At 42.4% G+C, this 17,573-nt stretch overlaps 1 protein-coding gene across 1 annotated transcript in view; it reads right to left on the reverse strand.

Moving 5' to 3' along the window:
* Window positions 1–8,063: 8,063 nt before the first annotated feature.
* NAA25 (N-alpha-acetyltransferase 25, NatB auxiliary subunit) overlaps window positions 8,064–17,573 on the reverse strand; it is a 75,890-nt gene continuing 66,380 nt past the window's right edge. The window contains exons 23-24 of the mRNA XM_083151428.1: window positions 11,717–11,863; window positions 8,064–9,573 (exon numbers count right to left, since the gene is read on the reverse strand). Of these exons, the coding sequence (XP_083007554.1) occupies window positions 9,451–9,573; window positions 11,717–11,863 (270 nt within the window). The 3' untranslated portion in view covers window positions 8,064–9,450. The remainder of the gene's footprint in view (window positions 9,574–11,716; window positions 11,864–17,573) is intronic.

The raw sequence follows: 17,573 nt of genomic DNA on the forward strand, positions 1-17,573 counted from the left end.
TCGGTTGGGATACCGATGGTCAGTATACCAATATGGAAATCCTGACATCAAAATCCCAACAGTCAGGATCCCAACCAACATAGGCTATTCTCCCTTGTAGGATCCAAGAACCCCATAGAGGCAGAACACAACCTGTGGCGAGCGTAGTGAGCCACAAGGGGATTTTTTGTAATTGCTCCTGTCAGATTACCGGCAGGTGGGATTCCGATGTCTGTATAGTGTCTGTTGAGATCACCCCTCTCTGGAAACCCCCCCTTTGCAAACCCTGGTTTGCCTCCGGATGTGCAGGGTATAGCGGCAGCAGGAAACCAGATAAACACTGGGATGCAGTTAAATTCCCGGCGGTCGGGATCCCGGCGTTCAGAATCCCGACGCCGGAATCCCGACCGCCGAAATGCCGACACATTCTTCCTCCTGGGGTGTCCACGACACCCCTGGAGGGAGAATAAATTAGCGTACCGAGCGTAGCAAAGCACCGGGCCCGCTGCGTGGCGAGCGCAGCGAGCCCGCAAGGGGGGGCGATCCACGTCCCCCCCCTTGTCGGCATTTCGGCTGTCGGGATTCCGGCGTCGGGATTCTGAACGCCGGGATCCCGACCGCCGGGATTCAATACTGAATCCTAAACACTGACAGAAACGGTCCTGCAGGAAATGGCTTAAAGAGGAAGAGATCATGTGTCTTCATCCAAACAGTGTTAACTAGGCCCATTTGTAGGACACCATCGATCTCTCTTTTAAATCTATCTGTAGGATCATACAGTAATTTCTCATGGCATTCACTATCATTAAGTTGCCTCATAACCTCAATGACATGGTATTTATCCGTGATAAAAAAAAAACTCCGCCTTTATTTGCAGGGCGTATTATTATCTCTTGGGTCCTTTGACATCAGTTACCTATGCTTTCCGTCCAGTTACATATGTTTTGATTCAGTATTGAATCCCGGCGGTCGGGATCCCGGCATTGAGAATCCCGACGCCGGAATCCCGACAGCCGAAATGCCGACAAGGGGGGGGACGTGGATCGCCCCCCCTTGCGGGCTCGCTGCGCTCGCCACGCAGCGGGCCCGGTGCCTCGCTACGCTCGGCACACTAATTTATTCTCCCTCCAGGGGTGTCGTGGACACCCACGGAGGGAGAATGTGTCGGTATTTCGGCGGTCGGGATTCTGAACGCCGGGATCCCGACCGCCGGGATTGTAACTGCATCCCATATGTTTCTCTGTTCAGAAAAGAACTCTGATCCATTCCCTAAATAATCTAAAATACAATGTCCCCAGCCCCTGGATTCCACATGTTATAATACAGGACCCCAGTTTATGCCCAAGAGACATGTTATCTCTACAAGAATATTCACTACAAAAGCCTCACACTGGGATTTCACACCTGAACTTTTGTGACTAAATTAGCAACTGAAAAGGAAAGTTACTTGTAGTTTATTTGATGAATACCTGTTCAAAACACATATTGTACAAGAAAGAAGCAACCGAACACAGCAATAACCTGGATCACTAACAGACTTGAAAAAGTGTTTTCATCATACCGGATACCACAAATATGGCGCCGCAGAAAGCTGCCTCGGAGCTGTGCAGCTCAACCAAACTATATGACTTCTCTTGTCTCCCCCTGTCCTTGTCCTAATTCATCACCCCCTCGAGTGTGGTGACCCTGCCAAGTGTGGTGACCAAGCACAGCAGAGAAGCCCTTCTGAAATGGAGCTCACCCCTGGAGCAGACCACCCGTATGGGCCGGACGGAGAGGGCGGTGGGCAGATTGGCAGCCCTCACAGTCCACGCTGCCCTTGCTGCCCTGTGCAGAAAGGATGCAACAAAGTTGGAGACAGCAGGGAAGTCTGGCATGGTCAAATGGTGCAGTAACTGCAAGATGGGCTGCCGGGCCGGAGTCGCTGTCAGGTGGAGATGCAGAGGTCATAGATCTGCCCTCCCAGCAATCCTGCTATCAAACACCAGATCTCTCATGAAAAGACTGCTAAGCCTGTTATCAAGTCTGTCAAAAACTGGTCAATCAAGGCAAAAACAAAGCTCCAGGCATGCTTAGACTGCACTGACTGGACGGTGTTCGAAGCCTCTGCCTCTGACATAGATGACCTTGCGGATGCAGTCACATCCTACATCAGCTTCTGCGAGGACTTATGTGTACCAACCAAGTGAATCCGATCCTTCAACAACAAGCCATGGGTTTGGTAGCCAGCTCAGGAAACTCCGCCGAGCCAAGGAGGAGGCATTCAGCAGCGGGTACAGGGCACAGTACAAAGGAGCCAGGAACTCCTTGACTCGGGGTATCAAACTCGCAAAAAGGGAATATAAAAACAAGCTGACGCACAAACTCGCAGCAAAGGACGCTGCGGTAGTATGAAAGGGTATGCAAACCATAACAAATTACAAGAAAGCCCAACCACAGTCTGAAACCAGCCATACAGAAGACCTGAACAAGTTCTACTGCAGATTTGAGCAGGCCATACGTCTTCCACTCCCTCACAAAGACCACCACTCCCAGGCCCTCCACATGGACCAAGGCGAGGTAGAAGCAGTACTCAAAAGAATAAAACCTAAGAAGGCTGCAGGACCAGATGGTGTGTCACCATCCAACCTTAGGACCTGTGCAGCTCAGCTCTCCCCCATCACAACGATATTCAACTCCTTCCTGGACTTGTGCAAGGTTCCTGATGGCTTCAAACGCTCGATCATCGTCCCGGTCCCCAAGAAAACACCCGGGAAGGACCTAAATTACTTCAGGCCAATTGCACTAACTTCAGTGGCCATGAAAGCATTCGAAGACTAGTACTGAAGCACCTGAGAGAAGTGACCAACTCTCACCTTGACCCCATGCAGTTCGCCTATCGGGCAAACAAGTGTAGAGGATGTGGTCAACCTTGGGCTGCACCATATTTTACAACACCTCGACCACCCAGGCACCTATGCGAGAGTCCTATTCGTGGACATCAGCTTAGCATTTAACACTATCATCCCCAGCATCCTGCAGCCAAAACGCCTCTCCTTAGGAGTCCCAGGATCAACATGCTCATGCATAGAGGACTTTCTAACGGCAAGAGAACATGTGGTCAAAGCCGGCGCCTTCTCGTCCAGCACACGAACAATCAGTACTGGAGCCCCCCCAAGAATGCGTCTTCTCCCCTCTGCTCCTCTCTCTCTACATGAATGACTGCACCTCAGCTGAGCAGTCAGTGGAAATCATCAAATTCGCAGACAACACCACTATCATCGGCCTAATCAAGGAGGGTAACAAGACCGCGTACAGGCGTGTAGTGGAGAAGCTGACGCAGTGGTGCAGCAGCAACAACAACCTTGATCTAAACCCAACCAAAACAGTTGAGATGGTGGTAGACTACAGGAAAAAAACCAAATGCACCGGTCCCGCTAACAATAGCCAACACAGTGGTGTCGCGGGTTGAATCCTTCAAATTCCTAGGAACAACCATGTCCAGCAACCTAAAATGGGGATTAAACATAACCACAAATATCAAAAAGGCCCAACAGCGCCTGTTCTTCCTGAGGCAACTCAGGAAATTCAACATCCCACAGGAGCTGCTGTGCGTATTCTACACCACCATCGTGGAGTCTGTCTTATGTTCCTCGATCACAATCTGGTATGGTGGTGCAAGCGAGAATGACAAACAAAAATTGCAGAGGGTAGTGAAGACTGCGGAAAGGATCATAGGGACCGACCTCCCCCCAATAAGGGATCTGTTCTCATCCATGGTAAGGAAACGTGCTGAGAAGATCGCAAAGGACATGCTGCATCTCGGTCACAACCTGTTCAACATCCTACCATCCGGAAGACGGTTCAGGTCTGTCCCCGCCAAAACATCCAGATCCACAAGAAGCTTCTTTCCGTTAGCCGTCCATCACCTGTAGAATCCAATCAAAGCGAATGCAATCCCAATATCAACATCCAAACAACGTGACCCTACTTGGCCACCTGACCACCATAGTCGTAGCTAGAAATGGAATGCATGCAATGTCTTAATGTAATGTATGTAATGTCCCCCCCCCCCCTTACCCCTGTTTGAGGCTGCACTGTAATCCCAAAAAAATTCCTAGTTTGCGCAAGCATACATGGCCAAAGTTGATTCTATTCTATGTAGTGTTCAAGATTGGTTACTAATACCATTCAGTGAGCTGGGGGAAACAATTTATTGGTTTACATGCTTAACACTAGAGTCAATTAACCATGGGTACACTTTTCCCTATAATCATCCTTAAACTTTATGATATTTAGATTTCTTGAAAGCCAAATCAGTCTTAAAGGCTAACAGATTCTCATCAAGTTTAGACAACCAATCAGTACAATTATCTGCTTTTAGCACATCAAGACTATTCAATTCACATGCTGCAATATCCTTTTTAACAATTCGATGTCGATATTCACGAACACAATTAGATCCAAACTGCATGGGTTCAATATTATACAGCATTCTTTACAGAACTCCTCATTATTATCATCACTCTAAGAAAACCCGGGTCTCCAAGTATGGAGAGGAGCACACTTCTCCACCAGCCTACAACACCTGGTGTTAGCAACACATGCAAAAAGAGAAAAGAGAAAGTACTCTCTGTTTTTGGGGGCACGCTTTTAAATTTAAAACTTAACGTTTATTTATTGGTTCATTAAAATAGATTTAGACATGACAAGACAGACATACAAGAAACATGTACAATTCCTGAGACTCCAATACACAGAGTTCTCTGTTAATTATTGAGGTACCACAATATATGGAGTGGACCGCGAATATTTGTTATTATGGTAAAATACCTTATTATGCACCGAAGATTCTTAGTTTTTCAGGCCGTTATAGTTTTCTATTGACAGGAAGATTTTTGATGTAAGGAAAAAAGAGAGAGAAGAAAGAAAAAAAGGGGGGGGGGAAAGAAAAAAGAAGAGAGAGGAAGAGAGGGAAGGGAGGGAGGGAAGAGAGGAAAGGGGCGGGGAAGAAAGGGAGTAAAAAGGAAAAATAGATAAGAACCAATTGAGTGTCAGTACACCCCTGCAGTTTGTTTGTGGTCACGGTGACTGCTGCTAATTGCTCTGTATGTCTGGCCAAACCAGACTGTGCAATTGAGCGGGTCTTACCATGCGACAGTTGCAGATAAGGGTGTTAGATAGTTGGTAAGACCCGCTCAATTGCACAGTCTGGTTTGGCCAGACATACAGAGCAATCAGCAGCAGTCACCGTGACCACAAACAAACTGCAGGGGTGTACTGACACTCAATTGGTTCTTATCTATTTTTCCTTTTTACTCCCTTTCTTCCCCGCCCCTTCCCTCTCTTACTCTCTCTTCTTTTTTCTTTCCCCCCCCTTTTTTTCTTTCTTCTTCTCTCTCTTTTTTCCTTACATCAAAAATCTTCCTGTCAATAGAAAACTAGAACGGCCTGAAAAACTAAGAATCTTCGGTGCATAATAAGGTATTTTACCATAATAACAAATATTCGCGGTCCACTCCATATATTGTGGTACCTCAATAATTAACAGAGAACTCTGTGTATTGGAGTATCAGGAATTGTACATGTTTCTTGAATGTCTGTCTTGTCATGTCTAAATCTATTTTAATGAACCAATAAATAAACGTTAAGTTTTAAATTTAAAAGCGTGCCCCCAAAAACAGAGAGTACTTTCTCTTTTCTCTTTTTGCATCATTTCTTACTCTCAGGGGAGCACCTCCACATCATCTATCAATGTATAACGCATAGTTGATACTATAAAATAGTGGATTTCATTATATAAGCATATCATATATACACCCTATACAATTTAAAAGTGGTACTGGTGCACAGGTTCTTTTTCCCAATCTACCTTTTCCCCATGTTGTTAGCAACACATGCTCAGAAGTCAATGTTAGAAGCACGGGTCATACACAGGAAAAGGAGGCGAGGTAAAAAATACGGGGGGGGGGGGGGGGGGGTAATTAGTGTGTGTGTGTGTGTGGGGGTTCTCATGTATTTTAGGAACCAGTACCTGGCTCCACTAGCAGGGTGGTAATATCACAGCCAGGGGACACACTTGACAGGGTCCGATGGCCAAAACATTTTCTACCCTAACTAGTTAGCCCAGGCCAGTGATTCTTGGGGAGGTGGAGGTTTCTTTTTTTCACTCTTTCCACCTGATCACTGGTCTGTGCGTCAGTTGCCACAGTCCATTTGCCAGAGCTTGAATTGTACTGCAATGTACAGGTGGAGCCTTAACACCATTCGCCGAGAATAAGAAGCACGTGGGTCCCATTTGCAGCAAATGAGGCACACACACGCCTCATTTTCGGCAAATGGATAGCTCCATCTGTACTGTACTATCCACTGCTGTATTAGTGGAGCATTATCCACCCAGTGGTAGAGATGTGCATTGCATGCTTTATGTTGTCATGCCTCAAAGCACTCAAACAGTGGACATCAAAACCTGTGTCTAGGTGTGCTGTCAGGATGAATACGTGTGGCTCCATCTGTAGGTCACTAGTATGACAACAATCTTGTTAAGAGTAATGATCTCTTAATGCAATGTATAAGGTCAGACTAGGACATTGTACTGCATTCCTAAACCTTTCGAGCTTTCGATTTTAAATCGCTAAACTGAGGAACAAAATGTACTTTCAGACTTTTAAAGACTCCTGCAGAACATAAACTAAACATACTAATTACATAAATTCACATCTATAATTATTTTTACTTTGATGAAGTCACGCACTTGAATGAATAGCTAAATGAATAGTTAAAAATGTGGTCTTCAAATAGTTTTTCTGTTATATTTCAGATACAGCCCTACAAAGTATTTACAGAATAACATGGATATCAATAGAATTTTTGCTAGACACGCTGATGCCATTTCTGGGCAGGGCAGGGATATCAGTGCCTGGGTTTCCAGAAAACAAGGCGTCAGACATGTTTTCTGGTAGAGGCGAGGTCAGGGTCTACATCTTCCAACTGAGATTTGCTAGCCTAGCAAGTGACCAGAAGGTGGCCGTTCTGAGCAAGCTTCGGCTACAGACAATCAACTTTGAAAATTCAGCGTTTTTCTGATAACTGCTCAAATACATCTGCAATGTATGGGATTCACAGATCGCATATTCTGACAAAAAATTTATTCCATCAGGTTTTTCAACATACTTAACTTCACTTGGGGCTTTGCAGATCATTTTTTTACGTAAAGTAATGAAACTTTCAAGACTGGCAGATCTAGATTTGATAAAAATGACCTACAAATCCCAGGAAAACTAATCTGTAATGTTTGGGAGCCAATTGGTGGGTTGGAGAATCTTTAAAGTGAGCATCAGATCTATGATGATGGCTGGAAACATCTTTTTCCTTCAGATGTCTTCTGCAGGCAAAAGCAATCATTTTGGTTTATTGCTGGCCACTTGCTACTCCATTTTTACTGCTGTATGTTTAATATCTGCTATTCCAGCAATGCTACAGTATAATTAGTTCAACCTCATTCTGTCTGCACCGGTCTTAAGGTGCATACACACTGTACAATTTTGTTGACCAATTTAGTTTAAATAGTACAAACATGTGTGTGACGGACTGGCTTCCAGGACAGTTGGGCATCTGAATGCCTGGAATGCTCAAGCTTTATTATGTTTTGCTTTGTATTGCCCGAATAAATTAAATTACAAGAGGGAAAAAAAAAGGTAAATTAACCCAATATTGTAGCCTTTTCAGAACGCTCGGTCAGAAAACCCACTGTCTTGACCATAAAAAGGACGCTTTGCTTCTCGATATTTTTATAATTTACTGAAAGAGCGAAAGCTAGTGAGGGAAGTAGAGCAGGACTGACATCAGATTACTAATAGCAGCTCTTACAGTGTCCTACAGAAAATGGCTCATGGACAATGCGCTAAAAGCGGTCATGTGTGCAGGGCATAGCGGCATCTTTCCAAAGAGATATTCTATAAGATATGAGATAAACTAGGCATCTGTGGCAGCTATAGACATGGAACCAGTTGGCTGAATCCAAAATAAATATAACCTTAGTCATAGCATTGGCTTAAGACATCATTTTGCACATCTTCTCTTAAAGAAAGACAGATCTTTATTGAACCACAATTATGTATTTTAAGCTATTAAAATGTATGAAAATGTGTATATACACCAACAGCACAAAAAGGCAAACATACACTTTGTTTTAGTACATAGGGATTTATTTTAAAAATAATCTGGTCAACCACCCAGCCTAACAAAACGTGTTTGACGCATATGTCCTGATTGTCAGGATCTCCAAAGCCTCACAGTTATTGAATAGCTCAGATACATTTGTGAAATATCTGAAATTCACCCAGCAACCCAAGTTGAAAAGTTTTCCTTCCATGCTGGTTTATTTATTTGTGCATGTAGGCAGAGATTAGCATTTTATTACATACGTGTATGACTGTATGCATATGTGTATGTACATAATTCTATACTATACAAATATACATACACATATATATATTTTTATAAATATACACCAGCAGTCAGATGTTGCATAATTAAGCATAGAAAATGGTGTAATATCCTTAGCAAAATGGAGCCAGTGGCATTAGATCCTGCAGGCTGGAGAAAATGTCTCCCCTGAGGCCGTGATACAAAGAAAAGGAACACCGATGTAAGAATAAAGCACAATGCTTTTTAAAAATTGAAAAAACAGGTTACTTGCTTAATTGACAGATGGGTAATGTAATAAAGTGTGGCTTCAGGCTTGTAACAATTTATGCATAATTGCCCGTGTTTAATAATGCAATATAAATTACATAAGCCAGAACTAATCTAATGTTCACTACTTGGATGTCCTTTAGAGCCAAAACTGTGGCAGCTGTGATGGAGAAAACAAAAATCTCTTTGCCAAAATTTGGAGTCGTTCTCTACCCTAAAATTCAAGCTGCAATGTAAATAAATATCTAAATCAAGCCAATAATTTAGACACTGGTTTAGAAGCAATAACTCCAATTTCATAACGAGGTCTTGAAACATACTTCAGTTCATATAATTTAAAACACCAACCAGGAAGGGGAAACTATAGTAAGTGGACAAAGAAAAGAAAGGTTTAAAAGAAAAAACAGAAGGAGGCCATATTTATGCATAAAAAAAATAAATAAAACTGATCTACATGATAGGGGAAACCAAAATTGTTGAGATTAAGCCAATTTCTATTGCTGCGTGTTCAACGTTTCCAAGGTTGCATGAAGGTCAAAAGGCATGAAAAAAAAATCAATTGCTGTAAGTTCATGAACATGTATAAAAAGTGGTCAAAAGGCAGGCTGTTCCTGCTTACACTTTATGTACAATAATTTAAATCTTCTGTATAAATTCAATTCTCAACACCTAAAAACAAACAAAAAACAATTCATACTAAGTCCTTCATGCATGTTCTTGGGAAGTTCTGGATTAGGATGACTGCCAGGAGCGCATCAATAGATCTAACATTCAGTTCTTATTCACATTCTAATTCTAGAGTTTGAGTTTTTTAATGGTTTCGAGCCTTTTCCTCAGTTGATCCCCAATCTCTTGCAAAGAGTGAAGGTAGCTGTTCTGAACCTTGTCCGTTGACAGTTTTGTAAACTTTTTTTCTTCCTGAAGAGAAAAAAAAAGAAAACAGGTCTTAAAAAGAAGCAAAGTTTTTCCTTGCTTTTGGATTATTTCCCACTGGTTTAATGCTGTAGTAATATTATTTTTAATTACCAGGCTAAGGACAAATGTGACACTTTAAAACTAGAGAATGTGTCTTGGCTACTTCCTATACTACTGCTACTGGGCACTTCATGTTTAATCAAGTCCCACAGCAGAACGACCAAAACCATCCCTCTGGATCAGACCTGTGGCTCTCCAGTTGTTGTGAAGCTACACATCTCATCATACCTTGCCATAGTTTTGTAATTAGGGGAATCTAAAACTGTGACAAGGCATGCTGGGATGTGTAGTTTAACAACAAATGGAGAGCCAGAGTTTGGCCTGGCCTTATCAAGATCAAATGTAGCAAAAAATAAAATAAAGATGCCCATTACAAGAGAAATCCAGCCTCTTTACTTTGCCTTTAATTGGTTGATGACAAGGACATTGGAAAGCTGGCTCTCAGGGTGGGTACGCTTTGTGAAGCAATCTCCTTCCACATGCAGAGTATCCAAACAGATGAATCGTACAGAATGTGGCGGATATAAGAACAGAACAGACAAACAAACAGATGGTTGTCCTACATAGTTGTTCATATGCCATATTGTCCAAGAGGCAAAGGCCAATCTGGTGGAGTGAAATCAAAGGATTTGAAACAGGCTGTTCAGAATCAACAAATGATTAGTAATACACCTAGCAAAAGGCTTCTTGGAGGTTGGCATTCCCCTATTCTAACCATTAGAGAGTACTGAGAGATCAGCCATCTTTAAAGGTGCCCACACACGCACCGATCCCGGCGGTGCGATGCTGTACGATGGGGTGCGCGCTCCCGCTGCACCTCATCGCACAGTACAAAAAGTATGTGCTGCACATACTTTTTGTACTAGCTTTTTCTAGCATCGCATCGCATGCACATCGTATGCACAAGGCATACGATGCGATGCTATGTGTGCTAGTTAAGCCCACAACGCACGCCGGGATCGGTGCGTGTGTGGGCACCTTTAGACATGACTTGGAGTTCTAAGCACATCTAATTAAATGAAAATGTGTATACTACATGGTTATTGTATACAGTGATATATGACTCTCCTGTATCTTTGTAGATCCTATTATTGGCCTATTTATCATTGTAGTGAAATTTGGCATATCAGAGTATTTCCTAGCATTTCCCAGATTCCAAAAAAAAAATTAAAAAAAATTATGTTCCTAGTGTTGGATCTCGTCTGTTACTGATTCTATAAATGTGCTTTCTATGGGGATTCGGACCCCATTTCAAACAGGATGTCAGAGGATTAGGTTGGGCTGCAGCACTTAGTCAGTGAAGGGCTCAGAGGTGCAACCGCTGCTGTGGCACTACTGCTTTGGCAGACTGTGATGGGCTGTAGCTCTGTGATGCACTGGATTTGTTCAGTGTAGGCATAGTTCCTTATAAAAGTAAAAATGTTTGTGAGGGGTTAGTATCCCACAATTACTATAAGCACTGCGAGACAAAGCAGGTGGTCAAAAAATTTTTTTCCCCTAACTGTGTGTACAGTGTGACACTAACACAAATAATTAACCATGATATAAAAGGTCTTCCTCTGCTCCATTCCATACACAAAAAAATTAGATCAACAAATATTTTATAGGTACCAACATTATCCCCACATGGCAAGATATCACTTCATAATGTTGTATAAAGTGTTCGCATGTGCGGGCACCAGGTCTGACCTCTTAGCTGATCCCGTAATTTGCAAAAAAAAAAAAAAAAAAGTAAAACCATACATGAAATACTATATACAAATACACTATGTAGCAGGAACATTCTAGACCATGATCAGTGCATCAGCCATGCATCATTCTCCTCACCTTCCGAAAGCTAATAAAATCACATTAGCATGCAAACATTTTGGACTGATCATACTAGCAAAGCATTAAAAAAGGGGACTAGGAAATGAAACATAAATACACACCTACTACTAAACATACAGACTGTAAGCTTGCGAGCAGGGCCTTCCTACCATGCTGACAGTCTGTAACTACCCAGTTTGTTTAGTCACCGTTTCCAATTGTAACACACAACTGGATTTGCAGCACTATATAAAGAAAAGGTTACAAAATGACTAACCTCTGTAAAGATAAGATTATCTAAGGAGAGATTTTCTATTTTCAGTGCTAGCAAAGAGGTCTCCAATTCCTTTATGTAATCGGTCATGTTTGATAACGATGTCTGCAGTCCAGTAATGAAGTCCTGGAAGTTGGTGAATACTGGAGGCTGTTAAAGAAAGAATTGTCTGTAAAATACATGTCATACATATCATCCAAGAGATAGGTCTTACAAGTATGGGCTGGCAGTATTTCGAAGAGATATGTTTTAAATGGTTTTGGAAATTTGGCGTTTATGTAATAGAAAACCTAAAATCTGTAAACTCCAACTCAGAGAAAAACAAGTTTCAGAGCAAAAACGTAAAACCTTATTCGTACTATGTACATTACAGGATGATCAAACATACAGAGTGTCCACGCGGGAAAGTAGAGGATCCAAAGGTCAACAGTGGCATGTATTCAATGCCGGTGCGAGCGGCCGGCGAGGGGGTTAAACTGTGAGGATCACAGAAAACCAGTGATCCTCGCAGTTTAACCCCCGCGCCGGCCACTCGCACTATGCAACGTTCCGGGGGAATCCTCGCCATCACAGAACGGCGAGGATTCCCCTAAACTGCGAGAGCCGAGGCTAGTGCAGCAAACTCGCTGTAATTAGCCTCGATTCTCGCAGCTTTTGGAGGCACATTCGCAAATTTCCCCTCGCTCAAAAAACGTAGCGAGGGGGAATTTGCGTATGAGGGGGGGGTCAGTTGAATACTGACAGGGTGAGCGGTGACTGCGAGCAAAAAGTCCTGCTCGCAGTCACCGCTCGCCCACGGCATTGAATATATGCCAGTGTCTAAGTATATCATTTAGACGAGCAGTTCTCAAACTGTGGGTCCTGACCCAAAAGAGGGTGCCCACCTTCTCAGCATGGGGTCACGACTCCATGTTGCTGACCATCAGGCTGATGACTTTTCTAATCTCAGTCAGTGATTCAAGGCGTCTGACATATCTGTTGCATTGTCTGTTACTTCAGACTCCTCCCATCATGTTGCGCCTCCACAATGCTGCCATGTATGTGCTGTCTGCTGACTACACACGTGATGTGATGGCCTTCTGCAGTCACTTGCTGGGGTCCCGTAATTATTTTTATTGTCTAATGGGGTCCCAGAGAAAAATAGTTTGAGGACCCCTGATCTAGACATTGAAAAGATTGACAAATAAAAATTTCAACACATATGGTTGACACTTGTTTTTATTTTACTTTTTCATAGTTTACATCTATGTGGGCTCCAATAGAGAATTGTAAATGTAGGAAGGCATCTGGACCAAAGCATGGTGTCAAAGCGAACCATGTGCGTGAATGCAGTACACTAATTTGGGGTCCATGTCATGAAAGCTATAAATTGACACCAATAAAAAAAAAAACTAATGTTGACTATTTCTGTGTCGACCCTATACCATAACCATGCAGAAATTTGGCACTGTATAGGTCATTGGTACGACCTCATCTAGAGTACTGGGTCCAGTTCTGGAGGCCATATCTCCAGAAGGATATAAATACATTAGAGACTGTACAAAGAAGGACAACTAAAATGGTGCATGGCCTACATCACAAAACGGGATGCGGTCATTTGGTCTACAGCATTATGGTAGACCGTCATTAGGTCGACACCATTAGGTCGACATAGGAAAAGGTCGACAGGTCATTAGTTCGACAGTGTCTAGGTCAACAGTGAAAAAGGTGGACATGGGGGTTTTCACTGTTTTCTGAGCCGACAGGTGGTATTTCATGCCCTACCATCCAGCAGAGCATGGTGGGAGAATGAAATAGTGTGCCGAGCGTAGCGAGGCACCGTGTCTGAGTCATTGCGAGTGATGCAAGGGGATGCGGTGCACTTTAAACTGTGTCCGTGTCGACTGTGTTGACATTCAGGTAAAAAAACAACAACAACAAAAAAAAACCAGTGAAATACCCAGGTTGACCTTTTTCACTGTCAACCTAGACATGGTCGGACTAATTATAATATAGAATACTGGAGGTTTCCAAGGCGCAGGAAAAACAGAAGAGCAGCTCAATATAACCAAAAAACTTGTTCAACCAAAACAAGTAAGACAATGATATACACAAAAAAAGGGTAAGGATATATTCAAGCGCTGTCTGTATGTATTTTCTTTACTTCTCCCGTTCTCATGGGTCGATATGTAAAATAAAGAGAAAAAACACAATGTGTGGAACTGTATTTTACGTTTTAAAACATACAGGGGGAATAGAAGAGGGACGTACCACACTCACAAGAGGAGTGTGTTTTTCAAATTCGTAAAGGTATCTTTTTTTGGTGGTAGTATAGCCTTCACCAGAACCACCCTGGTGTCCAATAGAATTAAGTTAGGCGTACGTTTTCACTCACAAAATCAAGGTGTTGCAATACATATAATGGTTTCTTTTTAAAAGCAAGCGTACTGATAACTCACAATTGGCAGGAATTTTCAAAACACATCTGGGTTTCTTTATCTTGAAGAAATTATTTTATTGCCAAAACATGTTAAAAAAAGAATCTGACCATGGGTACACTGGAGATAAATCCAAAGGTGGGTGATAGATGTTGCATAGGACTCACGCTAGATATACACCAAAAAACTCTCCGGATAAGATTAAAGATGTCGGTGAGTGAACACCCAGTACCTCTGTTTCAATGTCCAGCGTAAACACAGGATGGTCCAAAGTTTTAAAAAGCGATTGTGCGAATCCAGAAAGCCAGCCAACGCGTTTCGATTTCAAATCTTTTTCAAGGCTGGTCTCTGAAGTGCACTGCATCCATATTTATACCAGACACCAGAAAGTGGGTACTCCAGGAAGGGGAGGAGTCACGGTAGCATTATCGAATAAAAACATATCTAAACATTTTAAAGGGGTAGATAATGGAATGCTTATTTCACAATGAATAATAAGAAAAACCACATAAAAGACACTTAAAAACCAGTGGATATATATGACAAAAACGAGCGTGCGTTCCACACCCTTGGAACGCACGGATATCCGGGTTTAATAACCCCGATTACCTGTATCCTGTCTTAACGCTATGCAATGTCTTGCAGGGAGCGTCAGGCCCTGTCCTGACGCTCCCTGCAAGACATTGCATAGCGTTAAGACAGGATACAGGTAATCGGGGTTATTAAACCCGGATATCCGTGCGTTCCAAGGGTGTGGAACGCACGCTCGTTTTTGTCATCTATATCCACTGGTTTTTAAGTGTCTTTTATGTGGTTTTTCTTATTATTCATTGTGAAATAAGCATTCCATTATCTACCCCTTTAAAATGTTTAGATATGTTTTTATTCGATAATGCTACCGTGACTCCTCCCCTTCCTGGAGTACCCACTTCCTGGTGTCTGGTATAAATATGGATGCAGTGCACTTCAGAGACCAGCCTTGAAAAAGATTTGAAATCGAAACGCGTTGGCTGGCTTTCTGGATTCGCACAATCGCTTTTTAAAACTTTGGACCATCCTGTGTTTACGCTGGACATTGAAACAGAGGTACTGGGTGTTCACTCACCGACATCTTTAAACTTATCCGGAAAATTTTTTGGTGTATATCTAGCGTGAGTCCTATGCAACATCTATCACCCACCTTTGGATTTATCTCCAGTGTACCCATGGTCAGATTCTTTTTTTAACATGTTTTGGCAATAAAATAATTTCTTCAAGATAAAGAAACCCAGATGTGTTTTGAAAATTCCTGCCAATTGTGAGTTATCGGTACGCTTGCTTTAAAAAAGAAACCATTATATGTATTGCAACACCTTGATTTTGTGAGTGAAAACATACGCCTAACTTAATTCTATTGGACACCAGGGTGGTTCTGGTGAAGGCTATACTACCACCAAAAAAAAGATACCTTTACGAATTTGAAAAACACACTCCTCTTGTGAGTGTGGTTCGTCCCTCTTCTATTCCCCCTGTATGTTTTAAAACGTAAAATACAGTTCCACACATTGTGTTTTTTCTCTTTATTTTACATATCGACCCATGAGAACGGGAGAAGTAAAGAAAATACATACAGACAGCGCTTGAATATATCCTTACCCTTTTTTTGTGTATATCATGGTCGGACTAATGACCGGTCCAACGAACGACCTGTCGACCTAGAACCATGTCAACATTTTCCTATGTCGACCTAATGACTGTCAACCATCATGCTGTAGACCAAATGATCCCAACCCCACAAAACTTACCAGGAAAGATTGAAAGATCTTAATATGTCTACTTTGGCGCAGAGAAGGGAGGGATACGGTCATATTGTCTACAGCATTAGGTCTACACCACTAGGTCGACCTGCATTTAGGTCGACAGGGTCATTAGGTCGACTTTTATAAGGTCGACAGTGTTATTAGGTCGACATGGGGAAGGTCGACAGGCAAAAGGTCGACATGGGGTCATTTGACTTTTATGAGTCGACATGTGCCGACAGGCGGTATTTCATGCCCTACCATCCACTAGGGCGTGGTGGGAGAATAAAATAGTGCATGGCGAGCACAGCAAGCCATGCGCGGGGACGCGGTGCTATGTTGACCGTCGGCGCTTAAAAAAACCCAAACAAAAAACATGTCGACATTTTCACTGTCAACTTAATGACCCTGTCGACCTAATGACTGTCTACTTCAGCCAGGTCGGCCTAAATGCAAGTCGACCTAATGGTGTAGACCTAATGCTTGTAGACCTAAATGCAGTCTGACGAATGATCCCATTCCGAGAAGGGAAAGGGGGGACATGATAGAAACTTTAAAATATATCAAGGGTTTTAACAAAGTACAGGTGGGAGACATTCTTCACAGGAAGAGGAGCAACAGAACACGAGGACATGCACTGAAACTACAGGGAAGAAGATTCAGGGGAAATTTGGGGAAGAATTACTTCACAGAAAGAATAGAAGTGTAATAGCCTACCATCAGAAGTGGTAGAGGCAAATACAGTAGTACAATTTAAACATGCTTGGGATAGGCATATTGACATCCTTACAAATAAATAAGGATCAAATATGGTTTGAGGTAACTTTTAAAAAAAGGGGCAGACTAGATGGGCCAAGTGGTTCTTATCTGCCGTCAAATTCTATGTAAGCTTTTTCATCTAAAACCTTTACCTTCTATATCACCTATTTACAGGGAACTTTGTTATTTTCATAACGAGTGCCCGTAGGATAGAAGGAAAATAGAAAGGAGGTGGGGGATGAGACCAAAGTAGAGAATATGGTGAACAATGGAGAGATAAAGTTGGAATGGATGAATAGGGTAGAGAGGGAGGCAAGGAAAAAATATTCAAGCCAAAATATGTGACAGCTGGATAGCCAATAAGATCCCGTTTTGAGATACGGGTAAATCCGGATCTTCACATCTCTACAAAAAACTCACAATAAGCATTATAGGAAAGACCATTGTGTACATGTGCAAGTAATTAGAAAACCCAAAACAGATAAAAACAGTCCTTTTAAAAGTTACCTATTACTCAAACTGCAAAAGGTCTATACATACACTGTAGAATACAGAAAAATGCATAAAATAGCTGGCCATTCGCCAATACGTTACTTTCATCAGTTGGGCTTTAGCAGTGATATTCAAAATCCAACCCCCTATTGTGAACGTTTTCATACATTACCTAACACATATACTAACTGCAAGTGGAACAGTGTGCCAATCGCAGCGATAGCTATTGCCATTACTCATGTTTGAGAACACTTCTGTTTACACACACACACACTTGATCTGCATCTCTATAACAAAAGAGATCACACCCATAAACCATAAAAATGGGTGCAGATCCATCCATAGAAAATGATAGCTAGCAAGAGTACAAATGTGTCCTCGTTCATCTTTGCTGCAGTCAAGATAAACCGCCCC

This window comes from Crinia signifera, chromosome 1, assembly GCF_055691185.1.
Source record: "Crinia signifera chromosome 1, ASM5569118v1, whole genome shotgun sequence".
NCBI classification, from domain to species: Eukaryota; Metazoa; Chordata; class Amphibia; order Anura; family Myobatrachidae; genus Crinia; species Crinia signifera.